Here is a 27,135-nt window from a genome sequence, read left to right on the forward strand (position 1 = left end):
ATGTACAACATCAAAATCTTCTCACAAACGTTTCCTTCCTGGAAATGTGGCTGTTCTGTGTGTGCACGCACATGCACGTACTCATTCTCTCTCTCCTGCCACTCTTCCAAATTGTTTCTGCCTTTTTTTCACTGTTGTGGAAAGAGGAAATAATTACTCAGATATTTTTCTAACAAATCTTGTTAGAAAGTTGGTATCTAAAAAAATATATCCAAAAAACCCAGGGATGGGAGACTAGGATGAATAGAAATTAATGCCTGAACACAAGTGTGAGTACAGGTTTATTCTCCAACAGCTTTGATGGGATTTGCAGGTGGTTAATACAATTAGGCAGGATTTTCATATCATATTCTATTATTTTTCTATTTACTGAGAAATATACTTTCCTTGCAGCAGACTATTTATATTGCAAATAAAATCTCTCTTGCCTTTGTTTTACATATAGGTATGAAATGCCTAAATTTCACCCACGTGCACTCACAAATATGCACACATACATGTAAAATGTTCGGTCTTCGTTAACATAAGCATACCTGAAGAGGATTTAGAGGAAAAATGATAGAAAGGACTTAGAGGCATTGTTGTTTTGCTTTTTTGGGGGGGAGGGGTGGGTGGGTATGTACTTTATCAACAATATTATTGTTGATTATCAATGATAATTTAATGACAGATTTTATTGTACTGCAAATGGCAAAACTATTATTGGTTAGAAACAAAATCAGTGTCATATTTTTTTATGGAGACGTTTTAGTAACTCTGTAGCTAGCCTTCTAATATCCTACTTATCTTTCAATTATTCTGTGATGTGTTTTTTTTATCAGACACTGGATGCTGCTGTAATACATTTAGCATTTATCAAGAATGAAATAAATTTATTTTGAAAATGGAGAACTTCACAAAATTTTAATTAAGATTTAGGAAAATAAATGGGCTATTGGACGAACTGTAATCCAGATCTGTTTGACAGGTAGCCTTCAGGAAAATTCAGTTCAGGTTCCATTTTGTGGAAATTTGGATAGTTACTTCTCCACTTGGAAGTTTTTCTAACTACTTTGGACATTTAAAATAGAACACATCTTTTGCTGCCAGTGAGAGTGGCCTAGAGAAAAATATGGTGAGGCAGATACTAAATTTTGTTGCTCATTACAAGAGGTGTGCAACTCAGCAAGTACATGAGTGATGCATTATTTAGCTAAAATTGGCATGCTGGGCATTTTGAAGGCTTGCTTCAATTTTATCCTCTTGTGTGAATTCAAGTCAGATCATTGGGTTGTAATACAATACATTTTGGATGAAAAAAGGTAACCTAAATATCTTTCTTAAATATTAGACCTGTATAAAAGGGCAATTTTCATATATAATAATTCAAGATGCTATGTGAAATGGATATTTTAATTCTGATGTTAATGCTTTGTCAGGAACTTTACCTTATGAAATGGGATTAGAGAGTACTAAAGGGAAATAATAGATATCCAATATGTAAGGATGTAAGGATCCAATATGATGATGACAGCTATTTATTTCAGCATTAAGCCCTTATTCAGAAATATATGCTTTTTTAGACTGATGAAACATAGATACATAATGGCAGAATATGAACAACATTTTGGGGGGGAATGCATTCTTCATATAAAGTGAGAGAAAAGGTTTCTCCAGTGTAATTGGGGAGGTTTGAGTTCAGTGCTGGATCACTGTAATTGACAGACCTAACTATGCATCTTGAACACAACAGGATGGAGACTAAAATGTGACAAAATATTCACCTGTCTTTCTAGTTCTGTGAAATGGAAGATATTAAGAGTTATACTTTTAATATTCTTTCAGTTTTGATAGTTTAAGATGTTTTAATTATCATTGTGAGAAAAACTTATTTTGCCGACTTTGAAACATCGGCATGTCTCCAAAGAGCAAACATGCCCTCTTTCCCAGGGCCTCAACCTACTAGAAGAGATTTACTTTTAATTGACTGAATAACATTTCATGAAGAAATACCAAATCTGCAAAATTAGTAACTTTTGTCATAGCCGTTAAAGTGTTATGAGTGATGTTTATGGTAGAAGGATCTCCCCCCCCCTTCCTTATCCCTTTTCATTTTCCTTACATTACATTGTAAATGCTTTGGAGTAGATATTGTGTGTTCAGTTCCTAGGGCGATGCTGTCTCTGGATTCCAGATCAGAGCCTCTAGACATTGCTATAGTATAATAAGGAGTCTAATTCCTAGATTTACAGCTCATGGGAAAAGAAGTCCATTGTCCATATATTAGGTGTTGATAATGCTGAATACTTACTTTCATAAATATGGAAACTACCACCAACCCATTAGGACTCTTTGCAGCTTCTGTGACATTTGTGTACAGCTCATGGTTATAGTGGATTAGTTGAACCTAGAAAACAGAGAAAGGAAAGATTACAATTAAACAGTAGCAAATCATACCATACACTGTTTGCAAATACTCTCTATACACCAATTGGTTTGTATTAGGATCCCATCTACGCTTAGGGTATTTTGTAACACTGCAATTTTTCAGAGGTTTGCAGCACGCATGATTTTAATAATTTCAGTCACCATCTGGCTCCAACTGGCACAGCACCAGCACATTTTCTTCTAAATTGCCAGTAAGTGAATTTACCCACATCAAGTTATGAATTGCACTGCAGGGGTTGACATCATTTCCCTGTTGCAACAGCACTTGCCATGGGCATCAAGTAATCTGTACTTTTCAGCCTCGAGCCAAACACTGAGGAGTCAGGGGTTGAAATATTTGAAGAAACATATGGGATACGGGTTTGGAACTGTTTAAGCCAGCACTCGCAGAATTTGTTGGCCCCGGATTTTACAAAATTGGTTACAAAAGCTCCTACAGTTAGGCACTTATTGTATTATTATTAACCAGGTTCTCCTTAGCTCCTACAGCTTTCCTTCTGCTTTTTAGTTTTATGATTTGCTGGGACTTTTAAATTATGAAGGCACAGTTCATCTTTCTCCCTGCGTATGTAAATGTCTTAGAACAGTGATATTTGAGTTGTCTGGGATCACAAGACACTGTTACCATTTATATTGCAATTTGTAGCCTCACTCTTTTTTTTTTTTTAAAAAAGAGGAACAACTTTAATGAACTTGAATGAATAGTGAGGCAGTTAAGTACTTCTAAGAATTTGAAAGGCTAGTTAGCTTTATTTAGCCTGAAGATATCTATTTTGGTTTTCAGATGTCAATTAGAAAAGTAAGGTCATTGTTCTGGCATTTTCAGACTTGCAGCAGCCTGAGGTATGTATTTAAAAATCAGGTGTGTCTTCCATGTGTTGGCATAAATCTAAAGGCTGTCCACTGAAATTTCTGGACTTACAAACTATGAACAAGATCAGTATTAACTTGATGTATGTCTGGTAGTCTTTTTAATTGTACAAATGGCCAAAGACTAATACTGTCAGTTAAGAAATTTCATCGTAGTCTGCTTTCCATGTTTATAATCAGGAAAAAAAAACCCCAAACACCTCAAAAAACCACTGAAATGGGGTTTAGTGCCTGCATTGGTGGCTTTGTCTTTTGGATGAATACAATGTCTGGTGCTTCAGCAGTGAAATACAATTGCAAAGGTTTCTCTGCAAGAATGATCTCCCTATATGATCTGCAATGCACAATCAAGTTACAAAGACAAAGCCTTGCTTTGCTATATGAATATGTATGTCCACCAACATGTGTACTAGTAGTGATCTGAATTATAACAGCATCCCAATTTATGTGTAACCTAGACCATTATTATCTCAGTCTATGATAAGTTGAGAAATAAATGATGCGTCCAAACTCTGGGAGTGTTCAGACAGTTCTATTTCCTACACCCTGCCCTGACTGCAAAATGTATTCTTCTTATAAGTAAATTACTCAGAATCAGATCTTGTGAGCTTTCATAAAATAAAAATCCACCAAGCATTGTCCTCCCACTACCCCCCAAAACTGTTAGTGATGCTGTTTTAGTGCTTGGGCATTGATGTAAAAAAGGGTAGTGGAAATTCTGAAAGGAAAGAGAATATTTGCATTAGTAAGATTAGAAGATCTTTGGCACAGTGCTTTACTATTTACAGTTAATGGTTCACAGACCAAAAAAATAAGGTAAGGGTCAAAATTACTGCTATAATGTGTTAATTTCAGTTACTTCTGTCCTGTCCTGATTGGGAACTATTGGTTGACCTTTTTACAATTCACAGAGTAGGCATTTTTTAAGGCAAGCATACAAACCAAACTGGAACGAAAAAGTAAAAATGTCAAAGCAGCCAATGAAGTCATCTACTAAATTCTGACAGCTAGAAAGCAGGATGGATGCAGTATGTTTTCTAAAGGTCTTGTAAAGAATTAATGAGAGCATTTACTCTATAGCACAAAGAGGTTATAGGCTCATTAGTCATCACTTTGTGGTACTACTGAACTTTGATAACATCATGGTTCTGGGGACTATGCACTCACTAAAATTTTTAGGCTTAGTAACATGTTTTTCTTTTTATGTACAACTATTCACTCTGGCAGCCAAACTAACTTGTGAATTATCAAGGAAATAAGTGATGAAATCTGCTTTAAACTAGAATTCCTTCTGTGCAAAGTCCCAGAATAACAATGGATTAGATTAGTTTATTTAACAACCTAAAATGTCTAGTGCAGGAATAGGTAAAAGTGAGGACCAAATTCTCATTCCACCCATGGAACCGCTGAGTCAATGTCAAATTCTAATTTTTACTGTTGGGACTTATGGAAATAAAACTCCCAAGTACGTATGGCCACGTGTAGGATATTTGTCCCAGAGTCACTGTCGTGGTTTAACCCCAGCCACCAACTAAGCACCATGCAGCCGCTCACTCACTCCCCCCACCCCCAGTGGGATGGGGGAGAAAATCAGGAAAAGAAGTAAAACTCCTGGGTTGAGATAAGAATGGTTTAATAGAACAGAAGAGAAGAAACTAATAATGATAATGATAACACTAATAAAATGACAACAGCAATAATAAAAGGATTGGAATGTACAAATGATGCACAGTGCAATTGCTCACCACCTGCCGATCGACACCCAGTTAGTCCCCAAGCGGCGATTCCCTGCCCCCGCTTCCCAGTTCCTATACTGGATGTGACGTCCCATGGTATGGTATACCACGTTGGCCAGTTTGGGTCAGCTGCCCTGGCTGTGTCCTGTGCCAACTTCTTGTGCGCCTCCAGCTTCCTCGCTGGCTGGGCATCAGAAGCTGAAAAATCCTTGATTTTAGACTAAACACTACTTAGCAACTGAAAACATCAGCGTTATCAACATTCTTTGCATACTGAACTCAAAACATAGCACTGTACCAGCTACTAGGAAGACAGTTAACTCTATCCCAGCTGAAACCAGGACAGTCACTGCAAGGAGCCTACCCTCCAGTGCATTTCTAGTCTTGCATAAGACGTTATATTGCAATGACCGATATGGGCATCAGCACGTAATAGTGTCCCAGCTCTCTTGGAGATCTCTCTCCACGTTAGAAAGAGACACAATTCACTCTCTGCAAAACTCACATCCAGACTGCAGGCAGTCAATAGGTATTTGTCGGAATGAGTTAACGGACTCAAACTGATTAGAAATTAGAACAGTTATTTCCTTTGCTGATCTATAAATGATCTCTCCATCCCGTATTGCACTGCCTTCATGATAAAAGTACTTGTCTGAGAGCTTTGGCATTCTTTACCAGTGCTTTCAAGCAGTTTTCATTTCAAGTTTCCTATTCCTGCAGATTTGTGTGCCTCTGCCCCATTCTGCCTCTCCTCATCACATCTCAGTTTGGTAATGAACCGTTTTGGAGAGCGTGCTTGAGAAATCTTGCTTTGCTGTAGTTTGAAAATATCCCCTTGCCTTGCTATGAATTATTGTTTCTCAGAGATCCCAGTGCTGAATGAAGACAGAGTTGTATCCTTCCTCCCTGCACCGAAATTAATTTTAAAGCTGTTTCCATGGTACCATGGTTAAATTAATTAGGTTTTTGGTTTGGATTTTTTTTTTAATTTTTTTTTTTTTTTTTAAAGATTGACCATGTAAGGAGACATCATTTTCAAAGTTTCTGATATGGAACAGGCTAATTTAGAAAGCTACAAATGAATAAAGATGTCTTAGACATAGAATATTATATGCAGGATAAAAAATATAATTTCCTATTAAATTCCTTCTTTTGAGAAAAATTTCTTTAAAGTTGCCTGCAATATCTGTAATCTTACAGTCTGTATTAAATATTACTAGAGTCTTCCATGAAGGTGAAGCCACACATAACTAAAATTGCTCATATGTGAAAATCTCACTTTTTCAAATGATGACACTGTATTAGAAACAAAGCACAACAAGAGCAAACTTGCAATGCTGAAAATACCCTTTCATTCTAGTTTGAGTTTCAGGGCTCAAACACAATACAGAATCTTGTTATAAGCTATTGATTTTCTTTGGAAGATTCCCCCTTTAAGATTAATTTGCCACAGAACAACTGATAGCTCTTTGTTTTCTTCGAGCTATAGAAGTTCTACTTTTCAGGGAGAAAAGGAGAATTAAGATTAATTACTCTCTTTTAGCTGATGAAAAATCCAGAATGTGCCCTTGTTCCATCACCCAAGAATGTGCACTGGACCAGGAGCAGACACAGCACTTTTCAGACACCTGAGGTTGGCAGTGTTGGAAATGTCAGCAGGAGCTGACGACAGCATGTTAGGGGTAATTTACTGAGAACGCTCTCCTCAGCCTGGTAGGCTGTGTCTTTGGGGCAAAAGAATACAGATAGGCTGATAGTATGGATCATGTGCTGGCCACCATGGGGAAAACATCTAATTCTCTTTCCCAACACGTATGCATGTGTATTTATAATGGTAATAACCTGTTCTTTGCCTGTACTTTGATAAAGTTCAGTCCTGTACTCAAAGTACTCATATTGTTTGCACTGGTTTTCCTCTGCAATGCATTTTGCTGTTTTTCTTGATCCTTCACCCAGGTGAAATGTGCATCTTTGGGCAGAGCTAGTAGCAGGATATTTTTTGTGTGGCATTTGACCAAGGCTCTTTGGCTAAGCAAAAGGAGGCAGTTTGCTGTGTTGATGGTTGCAGGTGCCAAAAATTCCAGGGACTCTTTTCAGCAATCTTTTAGCAATTTTTTTAACTTGGACAAAGACCATCTGTGAATTACAGAGCTCTGATCTAGTGTGCACACATAACTCTTTTATAAATGTTAGATTACTGTGAGATGTTCTGCTGCAGTGAGACATTGAGAAATATGAAACTGAGGGAATTTAGAGTATCGGTACTTTACACACAAATGTTTCCATAGTCCTCTTGGGAGTAATGGAATACCCTTTATTCTCACTTAGAAGTGTTATAATTGAGTGCATAAACATTTTGATTTGTAAATGACAAGGGATCTAAACCATGAAGTGAATGGCAGCAGGGAACAGCTAATCTGTAACTATAATATTTGTGTTACGCTGTGTTACCTGATAAACTGTTGGGATACCTGATTGAGAGCAAGCACAAAGCATGTTTCCAGCACAGCAGGGAACAAAAGCAAATGAAATTGCTCAAGAAGACAAGTTAAATGTTTGTTTTGATTCAGAGTCCTTGTAAAAAGTGGGTAAGATCTCATTACGGGAAAAAAATTATGCATTTTTGTTTATCCAAAGTTTAATAAAAACAGCAAAAGAAATGTAATTTCTGCATGGCAGGTGTCCAGTGAGGAAAATAATTTTAATGAGTTAAAACCTGTTAAGAACAACAGCTGATATTCCAATGTTAAAATACAGTTGCTCTTGCAGATCTTATAAAACCCTTTGGAAAGAGCAGTAATGTCATATCACCAAAGAGTTATTTATGGTATTAATTTTGTGGATCTGAACAGGTACAAGATCTGAGGTCCTCACTTTGCAAAAGAAAGGAGGTTTTTTTAGATGTCCTCTGGTTCTAGGATATGTAATTTGTGTGGCTGACAAAAATATTTTTAGATTTGTCTTAAATTAAATTAAATGTATTTCCTGCTTCATGGAAAGGTATAGGACCATCTGTGAGAACATGCACCAGGCTCCTCAGAACCTGTGGTCCTGATTTGTATTGTTTCATTGGACCAATACCTGGCAGGGATGCAGTGGGAATTTTCCTATCTTTGGCAAGCGATGAAGGATTTTTTTCTGGTGTGTTGCTTAATAATAGGCCTAAATATCATATGGACTATTCAAGAAAGAAAAAAGTTAATTGCATTTTTTTCTTAATTGGTTAGGATTTGGAGCTGGATGTTAATGTTGTCTTTTCCTGAATTCTTACAGTGGTCAAACCTTGTTTGTCCACACATACCCATATGCAAGGAGAATGCCCTAAGATTGTACATATTTAATTATTGCATCTTGGTGGATACTCCTGGCCTGCTCAAGGCACAAGTCATAAGTCATTACAATTCAAGCAGGGTAAGAACTTTAGCTCTCTGGTCCAGTTCTCAGTTCCTTTTTTTCTTTCAGTGAGGCTATTCAAAGTAACAGCTGGAGAATTGGGCTGTTACTGGGCTCAGAAGAATGCTGTTTAAGAAGATAGAAATTATGATTCACAGTAATTGTCTTTGAAAAACAAAACCATATTTTTCTCATGCACAGGGTACTATACCATGAAATGTTAGGATCTGCCAAGGTGGTGTTACCCACATACCTATTAATGAATCCATAGATCTACCTGTCTGCTATTTTTTATGTATAAGCCCACAGCAGTGAGGTGCTGTTACATTGTTGGTAAACCGGTAAAATAAATTTTACATGACCACCTATACTTACAGCAGTTTACGTAGCATTTTAGCAAACTACTGTGGTTTTAAGATTAAAATAATTTTAAAAGATTAACTTAGTTTAATCTAACAAAGGAGAAATGCAAAAAACATTTATTTGAAATAATTTTATACCTCTCATTCTCTTTGTTATCTCTAGTAAAACCGTGGTTCTTTAGGCTGTTGCTGGTAAATATGGTTTGTGGGGTTTTTTTGTTTTTTTTTTTTTTTACTGCTTTTGACAGTTATTTTGTGATTTAAAATAAATGCCTATAAAATATTGGCTTAATAGAAAGGCTTGTCATCCACTTTTATAGTAATATGCCAGAAATTATATCCTAGATAAATAAAAGATTATAATTCTTTTTTTACTTAAAAGAATAAGACTAAGAATGCAAGGAGCTCAGTTTTCTCCTGCTTCTGAGCAGACAGCTGTATAAAAGCACGTGCAGAGAAATGTAATAATACATCATGCAGTGAAGTGGAAATACAGTCAAGGGTTAACTGTACTTGGCTGCAAAATCTACTTTACTAGAAATAATGATATGCTAGGAATTAGCACTTAAACTGCAAATGGTGTCTAACACTTCATTAGACCAATTGTAACAAGAACCAACTAGCAATACCTCTGTTCAACAAATGGCGTTCAACAGTGAGCTTTATCCAGGGTTCCCTGGTTAGTAGTTAACACTGTGTGTTATTTTCAGCATATATTATGACTCTTTAAAAAAAAAAAAGAAAAGAAAAAAAAGTAGCATTGGCTGCTTTAGGTTTAAAGTAGTTATTTCTAGATGCAGGCATACAAATGAAAGGTGAGTGAGAGTCTTAAGCTTTCTGGGGCATCTGTTCTAAGATACTCTAACAAGGTGTTTAATAGTACTTTGAGATTTGTGAGAATCAGATCTGAAGCAGGATAGCCATTTTGGCTGCTGACCTGGTATCTTACACTGATGAGGGTACTAATCGAGCAAAACATACTTATTCCTTGTTTATATGTAACCATTGCAGCTAGGAAATATGAAAAATATGACCTGAATGAAGCATAGAAGATTTTAAAGTATTTCTCATTAATATTTTTATATGTTCGTACTTCTTTTGTAAGTCTTACTTTAATTCATTTGCAAGTAGGAAAACAGGCTATTTTAGATGACTTTTAAAACTTGATGGTTTTTTTTAAGCGTCCCCAGGACTACAGTAAAAAGTACAAATTACTAGCTTAAGAGGTCAGATTGGCTATGCGTGTCTCAGAATTTGCTATGAGGACTTTTCACCTTTGTGCTAACACCAAAAAAGTAAATGATAGGTTGAAGAAATAAATGCGAGAGGTGATGGATTCCTGCCATCCAAATGCTGCCAGAACTGTTTCAAGTGTCACAATCATTTGTACTCTCTTCCAGATAGTAGGAAACACAATGAAGGAAAAATCCAAATTGAGCCCCAGAGGTACATAGATGTGTCTGTGATGCTAGTTGCTGTGTGACTTCAGGAGAATTTTTGACAGGGCAGTCATTGCTGAAGCCTTCCGCTGCCGATTACTCTAAACATGGGGTATTTTTGGCTGACCTGCCAGTCAACCACTCTTGTCGTTCATTGTTAGCAGATGAGCAAGAGCTGGGTAAACATAAATAAATGACACTGTTCTGCAATTCACTTTGTGTGAGGATCAAAATGAAGTCTTAGACTCAAATGTTTAATGTTGATTATGTCTTGGCTGATGCAAAATTTCATTGCAAGCTGTAATTTGGCACTGACTCAATCCATCATCTACAAAAGTTACATCTTAAGAGAGAATAGGGGTAATGTAGGAAAAAAGGCTTTTAGATGAGCCTATCATCATTTCTGGATTCGTGCAGGATTTTCTGACTAAACACTACATTTAAATTGTTTTCTCATTTTAAATACAACAGATGCTCAGACACCATGATGATGAATTCAGTATAAACACTCCATTTGGGAGACTCAGTTATATAATGGTGCTCTGAATTTCTGGGAGAATTCTGTACTTATTTAGCAATCAGTCCAGAAAGCAGCAGAAAATGGTTCCTGCAAGTCAAAAACGTGGTGAAGTAGCAATTGATGCTATTTTTGTTTTTCACTGTGTTACCCTGAGACACTGAGTCAAAAAGACGCATGTGCAAGGTCACCAAACAGTGCGACAGAGGTGCATTAGCAGTTCAAGCCTTCTCTAACAACATGCGATGCCACTACAGCTCTCAGTCTACCTTGCCAAAGTACCATCTGTAGCTACATTTCTGTTCAAAGGGTGGGCATGGTGGGCAAGAGCAGAAAGAGAAATATCGTAGACTGATGAATAAAAGAATGAGCAAAAAAAGTTAATAGAATTTGGGCTAGTGAAAATCTAATTGTTGATCTAGGCCTTATCCCTTTTGTCCTCATTTTATAATCTAGTAGGAAAAAAACGGTCAGGCTTAATATAGCCCACGTTAACTAACAAGCAAAGAAAAGGTTAGTGTTGGGATTACAAACCAGAAGCAGAAATGAGTCAATTATCAGTTCTACCTGCTCTCTTCGGTATAGAAGTAAATTGTTAAATTAAGAATATAGCAAAAATGAAGCATGGGACTTTACATTCTTAAAGTGACAATAAGGTGTGTATATGAGGAAAGCACAGAATAACATTGAGGATGTATTTTAAGAAGCTATTGGTGTGGTCCATCTGAGGTTTGTGAAAGTCCTTGTCCAGCCCATTTAGGCAGCAGCTCCTGCCTGCCTACCCAAATCCTCTCCTTCATTGCCTGATCTCAGCTTAGCACAGGCATCCAGTCTGTCATTACTGCTCCTGCCACGGTGCATGGCTTGGTGACCTCTCCTTCCCCACTCCCTGCTGGCAGGTGTAGGATGGGAGAAGACCTCAGCACAGGATGTGTGGAAATTGGCTGCTCTTGCAGGGAGGAGGGGAAGAAAGGGAGACGGTCTGCTTGCCCTCGGGGAAGGGAAAGGGGCGCATGAACGTGGAGGATGGACATATGCGCTTGGTGAGATGAGACTTTCTGTTTTAAACCAATGGAACTGCAAAATATTAGTAGTATATCCATTGAAAGTTAAATGTGAAAACACACACAGGGGCTCATGGGATCTTTCTGAATGATTTATCAACACATGCTTTGCTCTCAAGAGTCTCCTTCCCCTTTAGCGTTTAGGTTGCTCACCTGTGACTCAAGAAAATTAAGGGCAGAGAAGGAGTTGAACATAAGCAAATCTTCCCACCATTTCTGCCCAGCTTGCTATCTCTGACATGGGAATAGCTGCACTTCTCTGGTAACAATGTTGTGAGATGCTTAGATGTAACATTAACAGTGTTGGGGAAAGCATCTAGATAATGAATGCCATGTTATGAAGTTCAATTGTGTTATTGATCCATGACAATTTGTGGCACATCACCCATAAAAGGTGCAAAAAGAAGCTCAGAATACAAGTAGTTTTGGTAGGAGACTGCGGGACATTTGGATTTCTAGCACCTTAAAGGGTGATAACAGGGAAGCATTTAAAGCCTGATAGAAGAGGAAATGGATATAATTGCTAGTGATAGTACTGTGAAATCTTTGAATGTAAGTTGAGGGCTCAAACACAGAAAAGTTTCAGGAAGCCCAACTTGACTCAAAATAGCCAAAAGCATTTCCAGATTGAATTTTTTTATTGAATTACTGAAGGTCCTTTAGGATATTAATGCTGTGGTAGATGAGACGATATATTACAGAGTCAGTTTTTTAAAAATCATTTGAAGAAATTTCACACCAGGTTTTCCTGTTTAAGGTGCAAAGTCAGAGATTGAGAGGAAAGAAGGCAGAGATCTACCCTGCAGGCAGAAAATAAGGGGATTTTTTGTTTAAGAATATCCTGGAAGCTTCTTTTAAAGCTAAGGGAAGTACAACTGCCTTTTGTTGTTTATGTAAATTGCATAAGAGACAGTTTCACATTTGTAGTTTAAAAGGTAAATTTGAAGATGAGAAATAATAAGCACAGAGAAAACAAGTGGATATGAATTATCTAAGAATATGAGATAGTACAGCTTAAGGCAGACAACTATAAAATTATCTTGTTTCTAACTGAATTGAGTGGCATTATACTCAGTAGGAAAGATAACTGACACTTAGAAGTGATAACTAAGCCAGCTATCTTATAAAGTAAGCCTTTTAGCTCTATCTGCAGATTAGGTGAAAGAAAGGATATTGGCAAACATTACTCAACAAATGCAGTATAGCATAAATTAAAAGGGCGTGAAATTACACACAGCAGCGTTTGTTTGTCATAAGAACACAATCTTCTGCGTATCTTGTAAAGGGCACTGAAAATTGCCACATGGTAAGAGCAGTTCAGGACAGTCACACAACTGCAGATTAGTGCCATTTAGAAACAGAGGAAGATGATGATCACAGAAGCCTTTCCAGTAGCCTTCATTATGCTGTGGTTGGTTGAAGTTCAAGGATCTAACAGTGGTTTTCTTTGTTAAAGGTATTTTCTGCAATTTCCTGTTTTATATCATCCCTCAAAGGTGCTTCCCTGTATTCACAGCAAATAAATGTCTCCCCTTCATATAGAAAAGACCCCCCCCCCCGCATTCCTATTTGTTCCAGAAACTTTCTAATTATATATTTCAGCATAGTAGCAACCTTCTCCTAACTCATTGGTAATTAGTGTTTAGCTAGTCTGGGCAACAATGACCTCTGTTTCACAGTTTGTCTTGTCTGGATAATGCGAATGCTTAGAAACAAGAAACCAACCGAAAATCCCATCTAAACATTAGGAAATAAAGCTGACAGTTACCTTTGTGAATATGCCCCAAAATTACACTTTTCTTCACAAGTTTTTAAAGTTAATAAGTGAAGGTCAGTGAAAAATAATGAAAACCAATTGCAACTCCAACAGAAATGTGGTACCTGCCATGTCTCTGTGGACTGTTTGAGCAGTGAGATATGAATATTAAATGGACAAAAGGGCAAAGAAAATCAGTTATGCAGACAGCCTCGTTGTAAAAGTGGAGTGGTTCAGTTAGGAATTAGACTAAGGGACAAATGAACAGGGGGCGAAGGCACGGTGCATCATCTCTAACCCTAAAAGCAGATCTGCCTAGTAGGATTTGAGGTTTGTGGAATGGAGGTTCCTGAGCACAGACCCTGTGTGTGAGTTTTCATGATATAATCTGGCTCATTATGAATCTGGAATCTTTTAACTGGTAATTCAGCTCTTCACTGGAAAGGCTGATGTGTGTAGCAACAGCAGTTCAGATCGGCAACACAAGTGTTTTACATGGTTGTCTTTAAAAGACAGATATCTGAGTCCAGAGTCCCTTTTAGTACTCAAAATATGCGTCTTGGACATGATGGTGGTGAAAGGGGCAGCAGTAAAGTCACACTTGCAATTTATATCAGCAGGCTTTCTACATCAGACAACAGAAGTCAAAGCTTTTTTTCACATTGGAAAACGTATTCATTTGCAGGTTAATTTACGTAGTTGAAATGCTGAAAATACTGTCATGGAAATACCTGAAATGTCAAACAGATATTTTCCCTTAATGAAAGAAAACCAGGAATTGTGTCATGCTCCAAAATGCTGAATTCCTGAAGAAATCCTTAGTCTGTTGGACTTTCTGCAATTAGAAAAGGTGAATTTGGGTGGTGATCCAATTAAACGTCGTTGAAATTCATTTTGTCCATGTAGTAAATTATTTTCTGCTGGCAGAAAGCCTGGCCGCAGTCAGGCTGTGAAAGTAGTCCCTTATTCTCGCTGGCAAAGGGCCTAGCCTTCAGAATGTTTCCGACTGCCATGCAAATACCACACACTATTTATTTCCTGCTGCTTCCAGTTCCCACTGGAAGAGCTATAGACCCCTGAAATACTAACCGAATGGCGATCTGTAGTGTCACTTCGATGGGGGGTTAACGTCTGAATGAAGTGAGGGATTGTGAAAGGTACAGCTGCAGCTCTGCAACAGCTTGCCTCGTCACAGCACGATTTCCTTTAGTGGCATTACTGGTCATAGGTGAGGAAGGGAAGCAGAGAGCAGTAGATGGTGCCTGACCCCCTCCCATCCCCGACGGCAGCCACGTCCACCTGCCAAAACACCCCTGGGAGGATGGTGGTTTTCAAGAGTGAATCGTGGGTCCTGCTTTCCCCGTGTAGTTAGGGAGCTGTGTGCTCACAGTGTGACTGTAATGCTGGGCTGTGGCAAAAACTGTGGCTGGCTCTGAATTCCTGCCTATCTCATAAAATCATGCAACTATTTACAAACGTTGGGGCACAGTGACTGGAATGGTATCGTTCTTTGTTAGATGTGCAAGAAAAGATCATTTAATATGAGCAATGTCTTCTGTGGGTTTTGTGTTATTTTTCCCCCATGAAATTACTATTCACAAATTCAACCAGCTGTAGTTTCTTCAGTTAGTCCTAATGTTGTGCCTGCTACCTCTTCCTTTACTTAATTTCTTTGTTATGTACATTATCCTGTGGTATGGCTCCTGCACAGCAAAAGAGACCCTTTCTCTTAGTGCACAGATGAAATGGAGCTGAAAATTGCAGCAGATAAAAATCCAGCTCTTTGAACTGTAATGTTAAGAACTCTTCAACCAAAGCAGACCCCTAATTGAAGATAATGTGGACTTTACCTATTACTTTATTACTTTGTCAAGCTTACATCATTAAGCATGTATTTGATTTCATTATACTGCAGTAAACAATTTGTTGTTGTGGTAAGATATTCTGGTTTGCAATGTCTGTAGGCAAAGTTGCATATACTTTAAATGCAGATAGTGCTGTCTTTAGATTTTGAGTTATGGAGCAACAGTGTAATTATCCTATTACCTTACTAAAACATCTAATTATTTGTCAATGATGCGAAAACCTGAGACTGTGAGAAATTATAATACGAATGTAGCTATGATTTTTTTCATTGACACTTTAACAATATCAATTTGCTAGGCTGTTGCAAGGAAAGGATCCCATATAAACTTATGGCAATGGGGACTGCATATCACTAAAATGGTATCTAATAAAAGATTGTTTTCTGATTTTAATAAGTGTACTATATATGCAAAGTATGTGTTTAGCTTTATAATTCATTTAAATATATATGATTAAGTTTTACTGCATAAGAAATTATGTGCTACTATTACTCTAGCCTTTGCAAAGCCCATGATTGCAAGCTTAAAGGGAGATGCAGAGACAGAAAAAAGATAAAGGGAAAAGCTAGTTCTACCTACTTTTAAAAAAAAGTCATTAAACTGTGAGCCTAGTTTAAAGTCAGAATTCTGTCTCCAGTGTTCCCCAATCTCCTCAAGAAAAGAAGTTCCTGAATTCTATTAAAAATTGCTGGTTTCTCAGTAAACAGCATGAAGAGTTTTTCCTGGGAGAAAGTTTTTAATAATTAAAATTAGTCAATACTGAAGTGCAGAAGATTATTTGATCTTGTTCAGAAACTGACACTTTCCAGAAGGGGGAAAAAATGCAATCTCTCTAATAAATCACTTTGTGCAGAACTGGGAGTCAAGTAGAAGAAATTTGCTGCAGAAGAAAAGAGGGCAACTCACCAGGGAAATAGGTTTGCTCAAAATAATTGTGAGTTTGAACATCAAGGTTGAGATTTTTAGGACATTTCCAGAAAAAAATCTGTAAGACTCTCGGGATGAGATGTAAAAAAGCATTTGTTATTACTTCAGGGCGTTACATCTTTCAAACACATTATGTAAAGTTGCTGTTGGCTTTTGTGCTCCAGTCCAAATTTCAATTTGTCTACTTTTCCCCTGTAATTTCAACTAAACTCAGCTGTTTTATCAAGTCAGTCTATATTTCTGCAAAGAACTGAGGATGCCTACCTTCATTTAATAGACTTAAATTTTGCTCCAACAGCCCCTGTCAACTTTGGTTACTGCCAGGAGATGAAAAGATGAAATCAAAAACATGCTAGTGGATGAATGTGCCCAGCATGGACTGGATTCCTCTAAAGCCATGCTCTTTTTCAGACTTTCCTATAATGATGCCTGTGCCACCTAAGTCCATGACGTTTTCCTTGCCCATATTCAGACCCATATATTCCCCTGCTTTTATGAACACCAAACCTCTCCCCTGCCCTTTTCTGTCCTGTTTCTTCCTGTCACTTAAAATCTGTCACTCTTCCGTTAGCACTGCTACCCAGCTGTGCCATTCCTCACTGTGCATTTCCTAGAGAAGCAAAATGGTCCTTAAATATACCCTAGTTTCCTTTCGCAGTGGTGTTCAGAGGTTAGTGAATATATGTCTGAAACCAGACTGCTGCTTTTTCAAGGGGCCATCGCAGTGGGAAAGGGCAGCACTGCTGCTCTGCTGTCTACATCGTTCTGAGGATGTCACAGGTGGCTCTTGCAAGTGTTTCTGAAAGCACAGAAAAATAAGTTCAGATGCTCTGGTGGGTTACGGCATCGCACCTTTTCTTTGTACTGCCAAACTGTGTCTTTGCATTCTGTTTTTTAGCTTTGATGTTGCATAATTAGAATCACTAAATTTCAGAAATGCAAAAGATCCCGAATGTTGCATTAACTTAACTGTGTTTTAAAAATATTATTGTATAGCTTTTTATCATACAAGGAGGGCAACATTAATGTACAACCTAAATGTACAGAGAGATGCTGCAATTCAGCAGAATTGATGTGGCTGAAAAAATCCCCAATCTTCTGAATTGTTTTGACTTGAGTCACCCTGTTTAATCTCTGTGGCAGATCAGATGAGAAAGTGGAGAGGGAGGCAAAAAAAGACTGTATGGGCAAGCAAACTAATGGGTGCACAACCAGCTTTTCTGTTCCCCTTTCCCAACTTTGGAGCACTAAACTTTTACATTCTGTAATTTTTTAGTAAAGTTTATTCTGTGTTATCTGAAGCATTATAAAGTACATATCTGTTTGTACAAAAAAAGATCACACAAGAACTGCCTTTAACATAGAACATCACTGGGAGAACAGACACAGGCTAAATCTGCTCATACTCTGAGTAGTGATGTGAAAGTATTGTATTTGTACTTCTGATTAATGATTTGATGTCCTTATCTTTGCTAGAACTTCTAAGTTTTTGACAAGAACAGTAGAACAGAACTTTATTTTTTAGCATCTTTCGTGCTCCTGTTGTACTTTACAAGTGAAGTATTCAATACTCAGCAGTAGGGGAACACCTTGGAGTTGGGCCCTGGCATCTGGCACAGGTCCTCCTGATATCAAGGGGGATTTCATGGGTAGAACAAGGACAAGTTATTACGCAGGCCTAGAAGATCAGCAGTAGCTTCTCACAGCTCTGTGCAGTTTTATTCACTCATCATACTTAGACTGTTCAGCCCACTGAAAGTCTGGTGAATAAATAATTTCATAATGGATAGAAATAGATCTACTTTGACAATATAATTCCTACTACTTAAAAAGACCCAGATAAAATGCTATGGACCCTTTGGCTGAGGTTCAATTACAGGTCACTGTTGCAGAGTAGATGAGACAATGTTATCTGAGTGATGCTATTGAATTGCTCAACTGCCAATAACTTCTGCAGTATCTGCTTGTATTTTCCAGGAACTCTCTTTCAATAAAGTACTTTTGAACATATAGGTCCATCTATGTTACAAAAACAAGCTCTAATCTCAGTACAGACAAAACTTTAGAGCAAACAGAAGTAAGAATGAGGAAGCTGCTGCCGTGACAAACTCATCTGCAGTCAATGAGCCAAACAGATCAAAGACAGGGGCAACCAGCAGCTGGGGTTCTGTCAGCTCCTCAGACGCTTATTTCCTTCTGGTTCCTCCACTGTCAATAAAAAATGGGGAGAAGGGTAAAACTGCTAGCAGGAGTAAAACCAAAAAAGACTTTAGTAATTCCACAGTACAATCTACCTAAAGCAGGAGCTGCTCACATTGCTTCAGAATTGGAGGAGGAAAATTTTCCATCAATCAAAACACTGAGGGCAGCTTCTTAAGCAACAAAGGAAAATATTTTCACCTGGCCAACTATTAATAGTGGATCATTCATTCAGAACAGCTCAGCATTCAGTTGATGCTGTTTTTATCTCGTGTGTGTGTGTATATATATATATACACACATAGTTTTTAGCTCTCACTGGGCTGACCACTGTAGAAAAGTCGGCCCAAAAACTTGAAAGCTGATGCACTGCAGCAGGTCACAGACTTCAGATTACAAAGGCTACACTGCTCTTTCTCAAGTTATTGGCAATAGTTTTACTGTCTGCAGCTGGAGGTGTTCACGCAGCCGTACATGGCTTTTTTATTTTTACACATAGTGCCACTGCTGTAAGTTAGATTTCCAATATGAATTAAAATTACAAGGGAAGCCTATTGTCATTTTGCTGTTATCATAGTGAAGTTTGTTTTGTAGAAACCAGTAAGGCTCCACTTTCCACACAGATGAATGGTGTAAGTAATGTATACAAATGAAATGTGTGCATGTTAAGGATAAATTGCTTTATTTGCTTCATTAACAGCAATTTGATAAATGCTTATTAAGTTACAGATGTACTGGTTAGAATCGATCAACATCTCAAAGTTTGAAGACTGTCAAAATAATTAAATGGCTCAATAAATCTCAGACTACACATCCAAAGAAAAATTACTATATATTTGGAGACATTTTTTAAAGATATTTACCATATCAGCATTCCATGAACTTTGAGGATACATCTTGTAAATTATTTTCACTGCTTCATTGACTTTTAATATTGTCAATGCTTACAGCCCTGCTGCAATTCAGAAGAAAGTATTTTGAGATTTACTTAGCTTGGCATATTTAATATACTACAGTCTTTATTTGGCATTGTTTTTATCTGCCTCTTGCTATATTTACATTACAAGTTTAGAGCTTTAAAAAGTAGCTGGTAAGAGACAGGTTCAGGTATAGATGATAAAAGATTTTCTGTGTGCCAGAATATGTACATATATGATGGGAAATTCATGATTGTCTTTTAATATAGTTGGATGTCGTAGTATGCACAGTGCAGTGTGTATTGGGGTGATTAACTTTTGCTATAGAAATAATGATGACAAGACCTGCCTGTTTAAGATAGCCATCTACCACTATGAATGAATTTTGAGAAATCAGGTGGCCAAAATTTCCAGGACTTTGAAAACACCATGAAATCTCATGTTCTGCTCTTCACCGCACCATGGTCTGTTGTCATGACTGCAGTTGACTCAGCCTCTCTGTCTCAGTCTACCCATTTGTAAAATCGGCAAAATAATTACACTGCAAGGTAATTGATAGTTAATGGGGAACGTGTTAATGACCCTAAAGCATTTGACAAAAAGCATTACAGGGGCTATCATTAGTGTCTGTTGTGAGGAGTTCTGAATACCCCAGGGGACCACGATGTGACCGCTTCCAAACACTGGACATGTCTGAATTAAGTTTTTGGTTCAGGCCCAACTCGAAACAAAACAACAAACTAAAAGAAGACAGATGGTCTCTTCCAGCTCTTCACTGCACTTTTATTCTCCTCTTCACAAACATTAAAGGACAGAATTTCAGTTGATATAAAATGATACAGCTCAGTAATTCTGTTGGATTTCTAGAATTCCCCATTTTTTTTACTTTTTATTTTAAATTATATACGTCTTTAGATTTAATAATGGTCATTCACTTTGAGTTATAAGCTGCCACCTTCAGAGCACAAAATAAGGAATACCATCTAGCAGTACACAGGTAAAATCGATCTACTTCAAGCTGCCCAAAGATTGTTTGATGATCACAACCAAAATATTGATGAGCTTACAAGATCATTTGAAAGATGGATGGCATCACAAAACCTATGTGTTCTTCTGTGCTAGTAAAGAAGTCTGTGTCTTTTTAAAAATTCTAATCACTTGGTAATTTCTACAGTATTAGCAATTGCTAGATACTTTATTACTTTGTAATACCTTATGGTATATCAAATGAGAAAAAATGAATGTGAAGTTCATATATAAGACCACAGTGGAGCCAAAACATTTTAACTTTAGACGGATTTAAATATTTTAAATCCTAGGGGTTGCATCCTGCTTTCCTTGTATTGTGACCTGCTATATTGTGCTCCTGACAGTAAGAACTGCCCTGTAAACATACATCCTACCTTGCTTTACATTTGCTGGCATGCCCATAGTTTCGCTTATTTCAATGAGGCTGTTAACGTTTATGCAGATTTGTGGGGATAGCCCCCAAACGTGCTGCCTGAAAGCTCAGAATTTTAGCAAAAGATTTCCAACTTTCTTTGAAGTATTCATCTCCAGTACTGACTATATCTAAAAGGCAGGTATGTATTTTCAAATAGGCTACAAGAAAAAGTCTTTTGGAACTTCAGATACGTATTTATTTTTTTTTTTTACCCTGCCATTTCTCCTTTCATCATTTTCCTGGATATCTAAAAGAAAATCCTATGAGAATGAAACAGACAGATATTCATTAGAATCTGGAAGACTAAGGGTGATATTTTTTTTTTTTCCCCCTAATTAACTGCCCCAGGGAATAGCTCTACCAGTTGGGAGGAAGAACAGTTCCTCTATTGTGCCTTTTATGACTTAGAAACAGTAGATAGGGAGGCTCTAAGCTACAAATCAAACAGTGAAAATCCTCTTAACTGAACACACCCTTGGGCTTCACACAGAATAAGGCCTTACACTGATCATAAGCAGAACTGGTTGGGATTTTTTTTTTTTTGCTGAAACAGGGTTTTGCAGGAAAATGCTTATATGTCAAAACCAAAGTACCTCATGGAGGGAACTTGATTTCAAAGAAATTTTGCTGAAACACAAGCAGAGGCTATCAGAAATCTCCCTGATTTCCTGCCAGTTTGTCTTGTGATTTAGCCAAGAGCCTGGAGACCCGATGTCTTCATCACCCCACCTTACCTTACAGTAATTTGTTGGTTTTCCTGTGATGTCCCTCCCCTCACCAGGGCTGTAAGTGTGTATAAACTTTTGTTTGTGGGTACAGGCAGATTGTCAAAGGGACAATCTGGGTGCCTAGAACGTGGGAGCTTTAAGACTCCTATAGAGAACTCTGCCTTAAACCCTAGCTCCTAGGGTTAGGCTGTAATTCACAGCCTTGGATGTGCATGGAAATATTCCTGTCTGATGCCCTTTTATGGCACTAATCATGCCTAAAGCAGGAATGGTCAGGGATGGATTGTACTGTTTAAAACTACAGCAGCACCACTCTCCCAAGCTTGTCCGTTAGGCACCTCATTGGAAATATCTCACTGCGACCACTGCTCTGAAGGTAAAAATGGAACAGAATATGCCAAAATCTAGCTTAACTGGAGCAATCTTGGTGTAGTAATTTGTATTTTGGGTAAAACTGGCTCCACAGGTCAATGCCACAATACTCTTTAGAAACAATCCACAAACCCCAAAGCCACAAAGTAATTTCACAATACACAGAATTGGGACTAGAGCTCTGCCTGTCTCTGATTATTAGTTTCTGTCTTGGAAGTATAGGCATGTCCTGCTAAAGGAATGTGTGGTAAAGAGGGCTTTAGGTTTCAACCGTGATGCAAATGCTTTGGGTTTTTTTAATTATGCTTTTATTGGTGGCAAATTTTTATGATATTTTATTGACCTTTCTCTGTTTTTTATGTGAAGACAGCAAGTAATGAACACTAACCTATCTTCTCTCAAAGCACTTGACAGTAGTACACTTGGTACTAACAAGTCTTTTATCCTTTTCTGAATCAGAATTCCTTATTTCAGGCAAGCATGCTAATTCATCATTTATGCATAATACCATAAGCTTTTTTGTTCTCTCAGAAAAGAAAAAAAAGGATAGTTAGTTTTTTGCTTCTTCTGGAGAATCTTAGCAGAACCACAATTTGAAAGGCACGCTCCTCTAGTGCTTCATATAATGAATTTTAGTGCAGTGAAACGTACTGAATTGATAGTTTGGCAGATTGGAGCAGGAGGAAGAAACTTCTGTCTACACAACCTCACCAGGGTATTTCAAACTTACAGAGTATGAAGCAAAAAAGAAGCAGGTAATGAAAATTGAGTGGCTGAGCTCCTGTAGCCATGGATGCAGTAAGATTAAGTCCTGTATAAGCATGAAAAATCATGGGCCTCTCAGGACTGTACCTACATGATGTGCTTTGGATATAGGCTTCAAAGTATCAGGCTGGGTCAGAGATACTGTATAGGATTGGTAGCTCTGTCTTTCATCAGTTTGTGCTTAGATTGTCAGAGGAAATGGGAATGAAATTGCTACAGGTGAAAAGAGCAAAAATTCACATAACAAAATATGCTAAAGGTATAATGTTCACATTGAATATGCCTTGAAAAATTAAAAAAAAAAAATTTTTATTCATAGGAATTATGTATTTGAGAGAATATGACAGCTGTTTCTGACCAGTCCTACACTGAAGGTTAAGCAGATTAACGCTCTGTTGCCAACTGGTTCTGTTATTAGCAGAATTTCCAGGGACTAGATGGCAGTAGCATGTTCATATTTTGATAAGAAAGAGTAAATAAAATTTGAGATGATGGAAAGAGATGGACAGTAATGGACTTGCCCTTTCTAGCTAAAATCCAGAACTCTCTTTGCCTTTGATAGAACTTTCGGAGTAATAACTTGTACATGGTGCTTTTTCTAATGTGCCTATGGCAAATCGTCAGTTAGAAAATGTTTTCATGGCAGTTAGATTAAAAAACCCCACCAAACTACTGAAAAATAAGTGAATAGAATGAATTAATTTCTACTGAGTTTTAAACCAGCAAATCTCGGCAGGTGTGTGCAGTAATGTCCAGTTAGTTTATACAGAGATAAGAGCGCAGACAGATAAAGATGAGATATTAAAAGATAAATGGAAAGAAAATGGACTTCGAAGAAATGTGGTTTAACCATGTCAATTCTAATTCTCCACAGTGTTAACACTGATGCTATTGTACCTACTATCACTCACATGCTATTTTAAAGGTAGGTATGCCTGAGAAACTGATCTAATTGTAGTAATTCTAGAAAGACATGCTTATGAAATTGTAATGAAAACTTAAGTTTACTTCCCTTTATTGTTTGTAAAATATCCTAATCCATTATCTATTACAATTTTGTCTAAAGAAAACAAGATTTAGAAGTATTTCCTTCTCTGTCTTTACTGAAAGTATCAATTACCTACATGGTTAAAATAAAATACTCAAATTTAAAGTATTTTGACTTTCTGGGAGGCAATGTATGCCTGTGTGCTTTTAATTAAGGAAAGGTCTACAGTGATGGTGGAAGGTCAAGTCAGTATGCTAAATGAAAACTGTAACTCTGCAACCTCACAGCGTTCCCTGAAAATGTAATAAAAAGGCAGCTAGAATTGATGTGATTTAGTTGTCTTTTTACTAAGATACTAAAATGCCTCATAAGAAACTATTAAACATAAGGTAAGGGACAAAGACCTAACAAAGGAGTAGCTGAAGCTACAGAAATAAACTGAAGGTCAGAGAGCTAATGGTAAGGGTTCACAGCTGCCACTGTGTATTAGAAAACAGTAATTATTATCAGGGAGGAGGGAGGCTTCTGAGCTGGACCTTCTCCTGGGCTAATTCAGTCCTAGGAGGATGTGGTGTGTGTGTGTCCTCCTTCAGGTCCCAAGTCACAGCAACCACAGCATCCACACAGGGTGTGGAAGACCTTTCGTGCTATCTTGGCTGCCTCCTTTGCCTGATTTGGACATGGCTGTGAGCCAGGAATTCCTGCCTCCCACAAGGGCTTTACCAACAGGTTTAGGCTATTCCAAATCAGGGTCACATTAGCTGTCTGAGGCTCTTCCATTAGGACAGAGTAACATAAAAATTACTGGAGAAGACAGCTTCCAAAGTGAATCCCCACTCTCTGGGCTATAAGGGCCACGCTTGCTCTCAGAACTAGTTGGTTTTGACTCCACTCAGGCATTGAACAAGTTGTTGCAATCAAGACATACGTGGCTGTGTGAGTGCTCTGCATCAAACATGCAAGTGCCTGAGGAACTTCACTGTGTTTGCTGGTGATGGATCAGTATCTTGAAAGTGTTGTGTCTCATCTGTTATTAACTCTAGCTTCTCCTGTTTGTGATCAGATTGTCAGCTTTCATTCTCCAGCACACAGGCAGTATCAGTTCGGAGAGACTGGGCTAAAAGGGTATTACGTTTTTTTGCAGTCTGATATCCAAATTATAGTTTTACCTCAGACAAAAGTCCACTGCCTTCATGAGAGTTTTGTCCAGGGTAATGTTTACAGTATTTGCTCATTGGTTTTTTTATTGTTTTGGTAAATTGCAAAGATAATAAAAATTCACATATGCTTGGTTTTTATTTTCTTTTGTGGTTGTCCATAATAGCTGCAAGAGCTTTTTTTAAGAAGTTAGTCTGATTCCTCCTTTCTCTGGAATGTTACTTTAAATATATTTGGAGAAAAGGTTAAAATTTACAAGAAGGGTAATGGAAAAATCATTACCAAGTAACATAAAACCCATTTCAAAATGTGTGTAGCTTTTTGGCTGCAGAGGTAAATTGCTCTTTAATTAAAGAAGAATCATCCCACAGCAAGTAAAGTCACCCCAAGCAAATGATAATAATTTGGAATGAGACAAAGCAAATACTTCATAAGTGACACTGGAGGTTTAGAGTGCTGAATGTTTTCATGTCCCAGTGGTTTAAAAGAGCAAATCCTACAGCTGCTACTCTAAGCAGAAAAACTCCACCTTATTGCTTTATGATGCTGGATTTTAAAAATGAGGCACCAAGGGGATTTAGATTATAGTTGGTGACAGACTGTGCTCTCAGTACATTGACACTCTCTTCTACTTCTCCTCCCCCCCAAAAGAGAACAGTTGGTAACAGAAAAGTAAACATGTGCAAAAATATATTTATTACTAAAGGTATCTGTTTTACTCAGTATCTAAGAAATTCAGTATTTGTTATTCCATGCAGCAGATATTTTGCTGTGTCACATGCTACTTTAATATAAGCTGACATTGTCACAGAGCTCACAATTTGTTTGGACAGCTCCTACAATTCTGCTAATGGATGGATAGGTCGTTAGTTCAGAAAAGTAGTTTCCAAAGAAGGAAAGTTTTCTGGCAAGAAACACCCATGTTATGTGTAGATAAAGAAAAAGAAGACACCACCCCCCCCCCCCCAAAAAAAAAACAAACCCAAACAACCAAACCCCAAAACCTCTAAAAATATGCCTGTACAGTTTCTTAAATTTCAGTATACAGCAGACAGTATCTATGGAGCTTGTATCACAAAATCTCCAGATGGCAATGTACAGAAGCAAAAAAATACTGGGCCCCAGAAATGGAGCTCCTTGTATCAAGCACCTAGAATTTCCTATGCAGAAACCAGGAAGAATAACGTGCTTCAGCAAAACATTGAGAAATCTATGGAACTTGGATGCTTTCAGACTTAGGTGATAAATAAGCAAACATTTGCAGAAACATTTCTGATTCTTGCTCTAACTGACTTGAGAGTAGAAGTCCTATTGCACGTCAATGGAAAGAATAAAGAGAACTTCAATGCCATGTAGCAGCTGGTACCCTAACTTCAATAGCCTTTCATTCGTTGCTCTAAGAATAGCTCCCTTAAACAGTACATACAAAATTTTCAAATACTCAAATATTTAATAATGCTTTCTAGAAATCAGTTAATAATCTAAAGAAATCAGGTGATTTCTGTATCATTTGTTGTCTGAAATGTTAACATATTCAATTATTCCAGAAAGACTTAATGTAATGTGTTTTGGGCAATTTTACCAGGTCTAAATAATCAAAATGACGACATACTAAAATAATTCTGTAAAGTCATTTATTTGATGTGACAGTGAACTGTAATTTTTTACCTGCAATGACTACACAAATACCTCAGTAATCTAATAAAATGAATAAGTGCAAGCCTAAAACAAAGATCAAAATCGTGCTTGGGTACCTGAAACTTAGTCTCAAATTTTATAAGTGGTTAAACACTTGTTCTAAAGTATCATTCAAACTCCAGATGGTATCTAATGATTGTTTAGGATTATAAAATTAAATGACTGTTCTTTTCAATTATATGTTATCGTTAGTCTTTCTGCTAAAAGAAGTAAATACGTAATTCTCCCCCCATATCTTTTTCTTAGTTTGTGTTCTATGAAGAGCCATAGCTGTATCTAGGTCCAATCCTGCTTCCCTGTTGGTGCAATAACTAAACTTCCATGGTTTATACACCAAGAGAAACATCCTATTACAATTTGCTTCAAATAAAACCATTAAACTTTTCCAGTTTTATCTGGGTTATCATAAAATGCACACTTAGACCTACAGTATGAACTGTAAATTCTTCTCCTTGCAAAAAAATAAGTCAAACCCCCCATCTATATTCCACTGCTAATCAAGTTTTAGAA

At 37.4% G+C, this 27,135-nt stretch overlaps 1 protein-coding gene across 2 annotated transcripts in view; it reads right to left on the reverse strand.

The window, feature by feature from the left end:
- CA10 (carbonic anhydrase 10) overlaps positions 1 to 27,135 on the reverse strand; it is a 213,218-nt gene that overhangs the window by 11,722 nt on the left and 174,361 nt on the right. For both annotated transcript variants that reach the window (XM_069799203.1, XM_069799204.1), the window contains one exon: positions 2,291 to 2,386. In XM_069799203.1, coding sequence (XP_069655304.1) covers positions 2,291 to 2,386 — 96 coding nt within the window. The remainder of the gene's footprint in view (positions 1 to 2,290; positions 2,387 to 27,135) is intronic.

This window comes from Haliaeetus albicilla, chromosome 12, assembly GCF_947461875.1.
Source record: "Haliaeetus albicilla chromosome 12, bHalAlb1.1, whole genome shotgun sequence".
Taxonomy (NCBI): Eukaryota; Metazoa; Chordata; class Aves; order Accipitriformes; family Accipitridae; genus Haliaeetus; species Haliaeetus albicilla.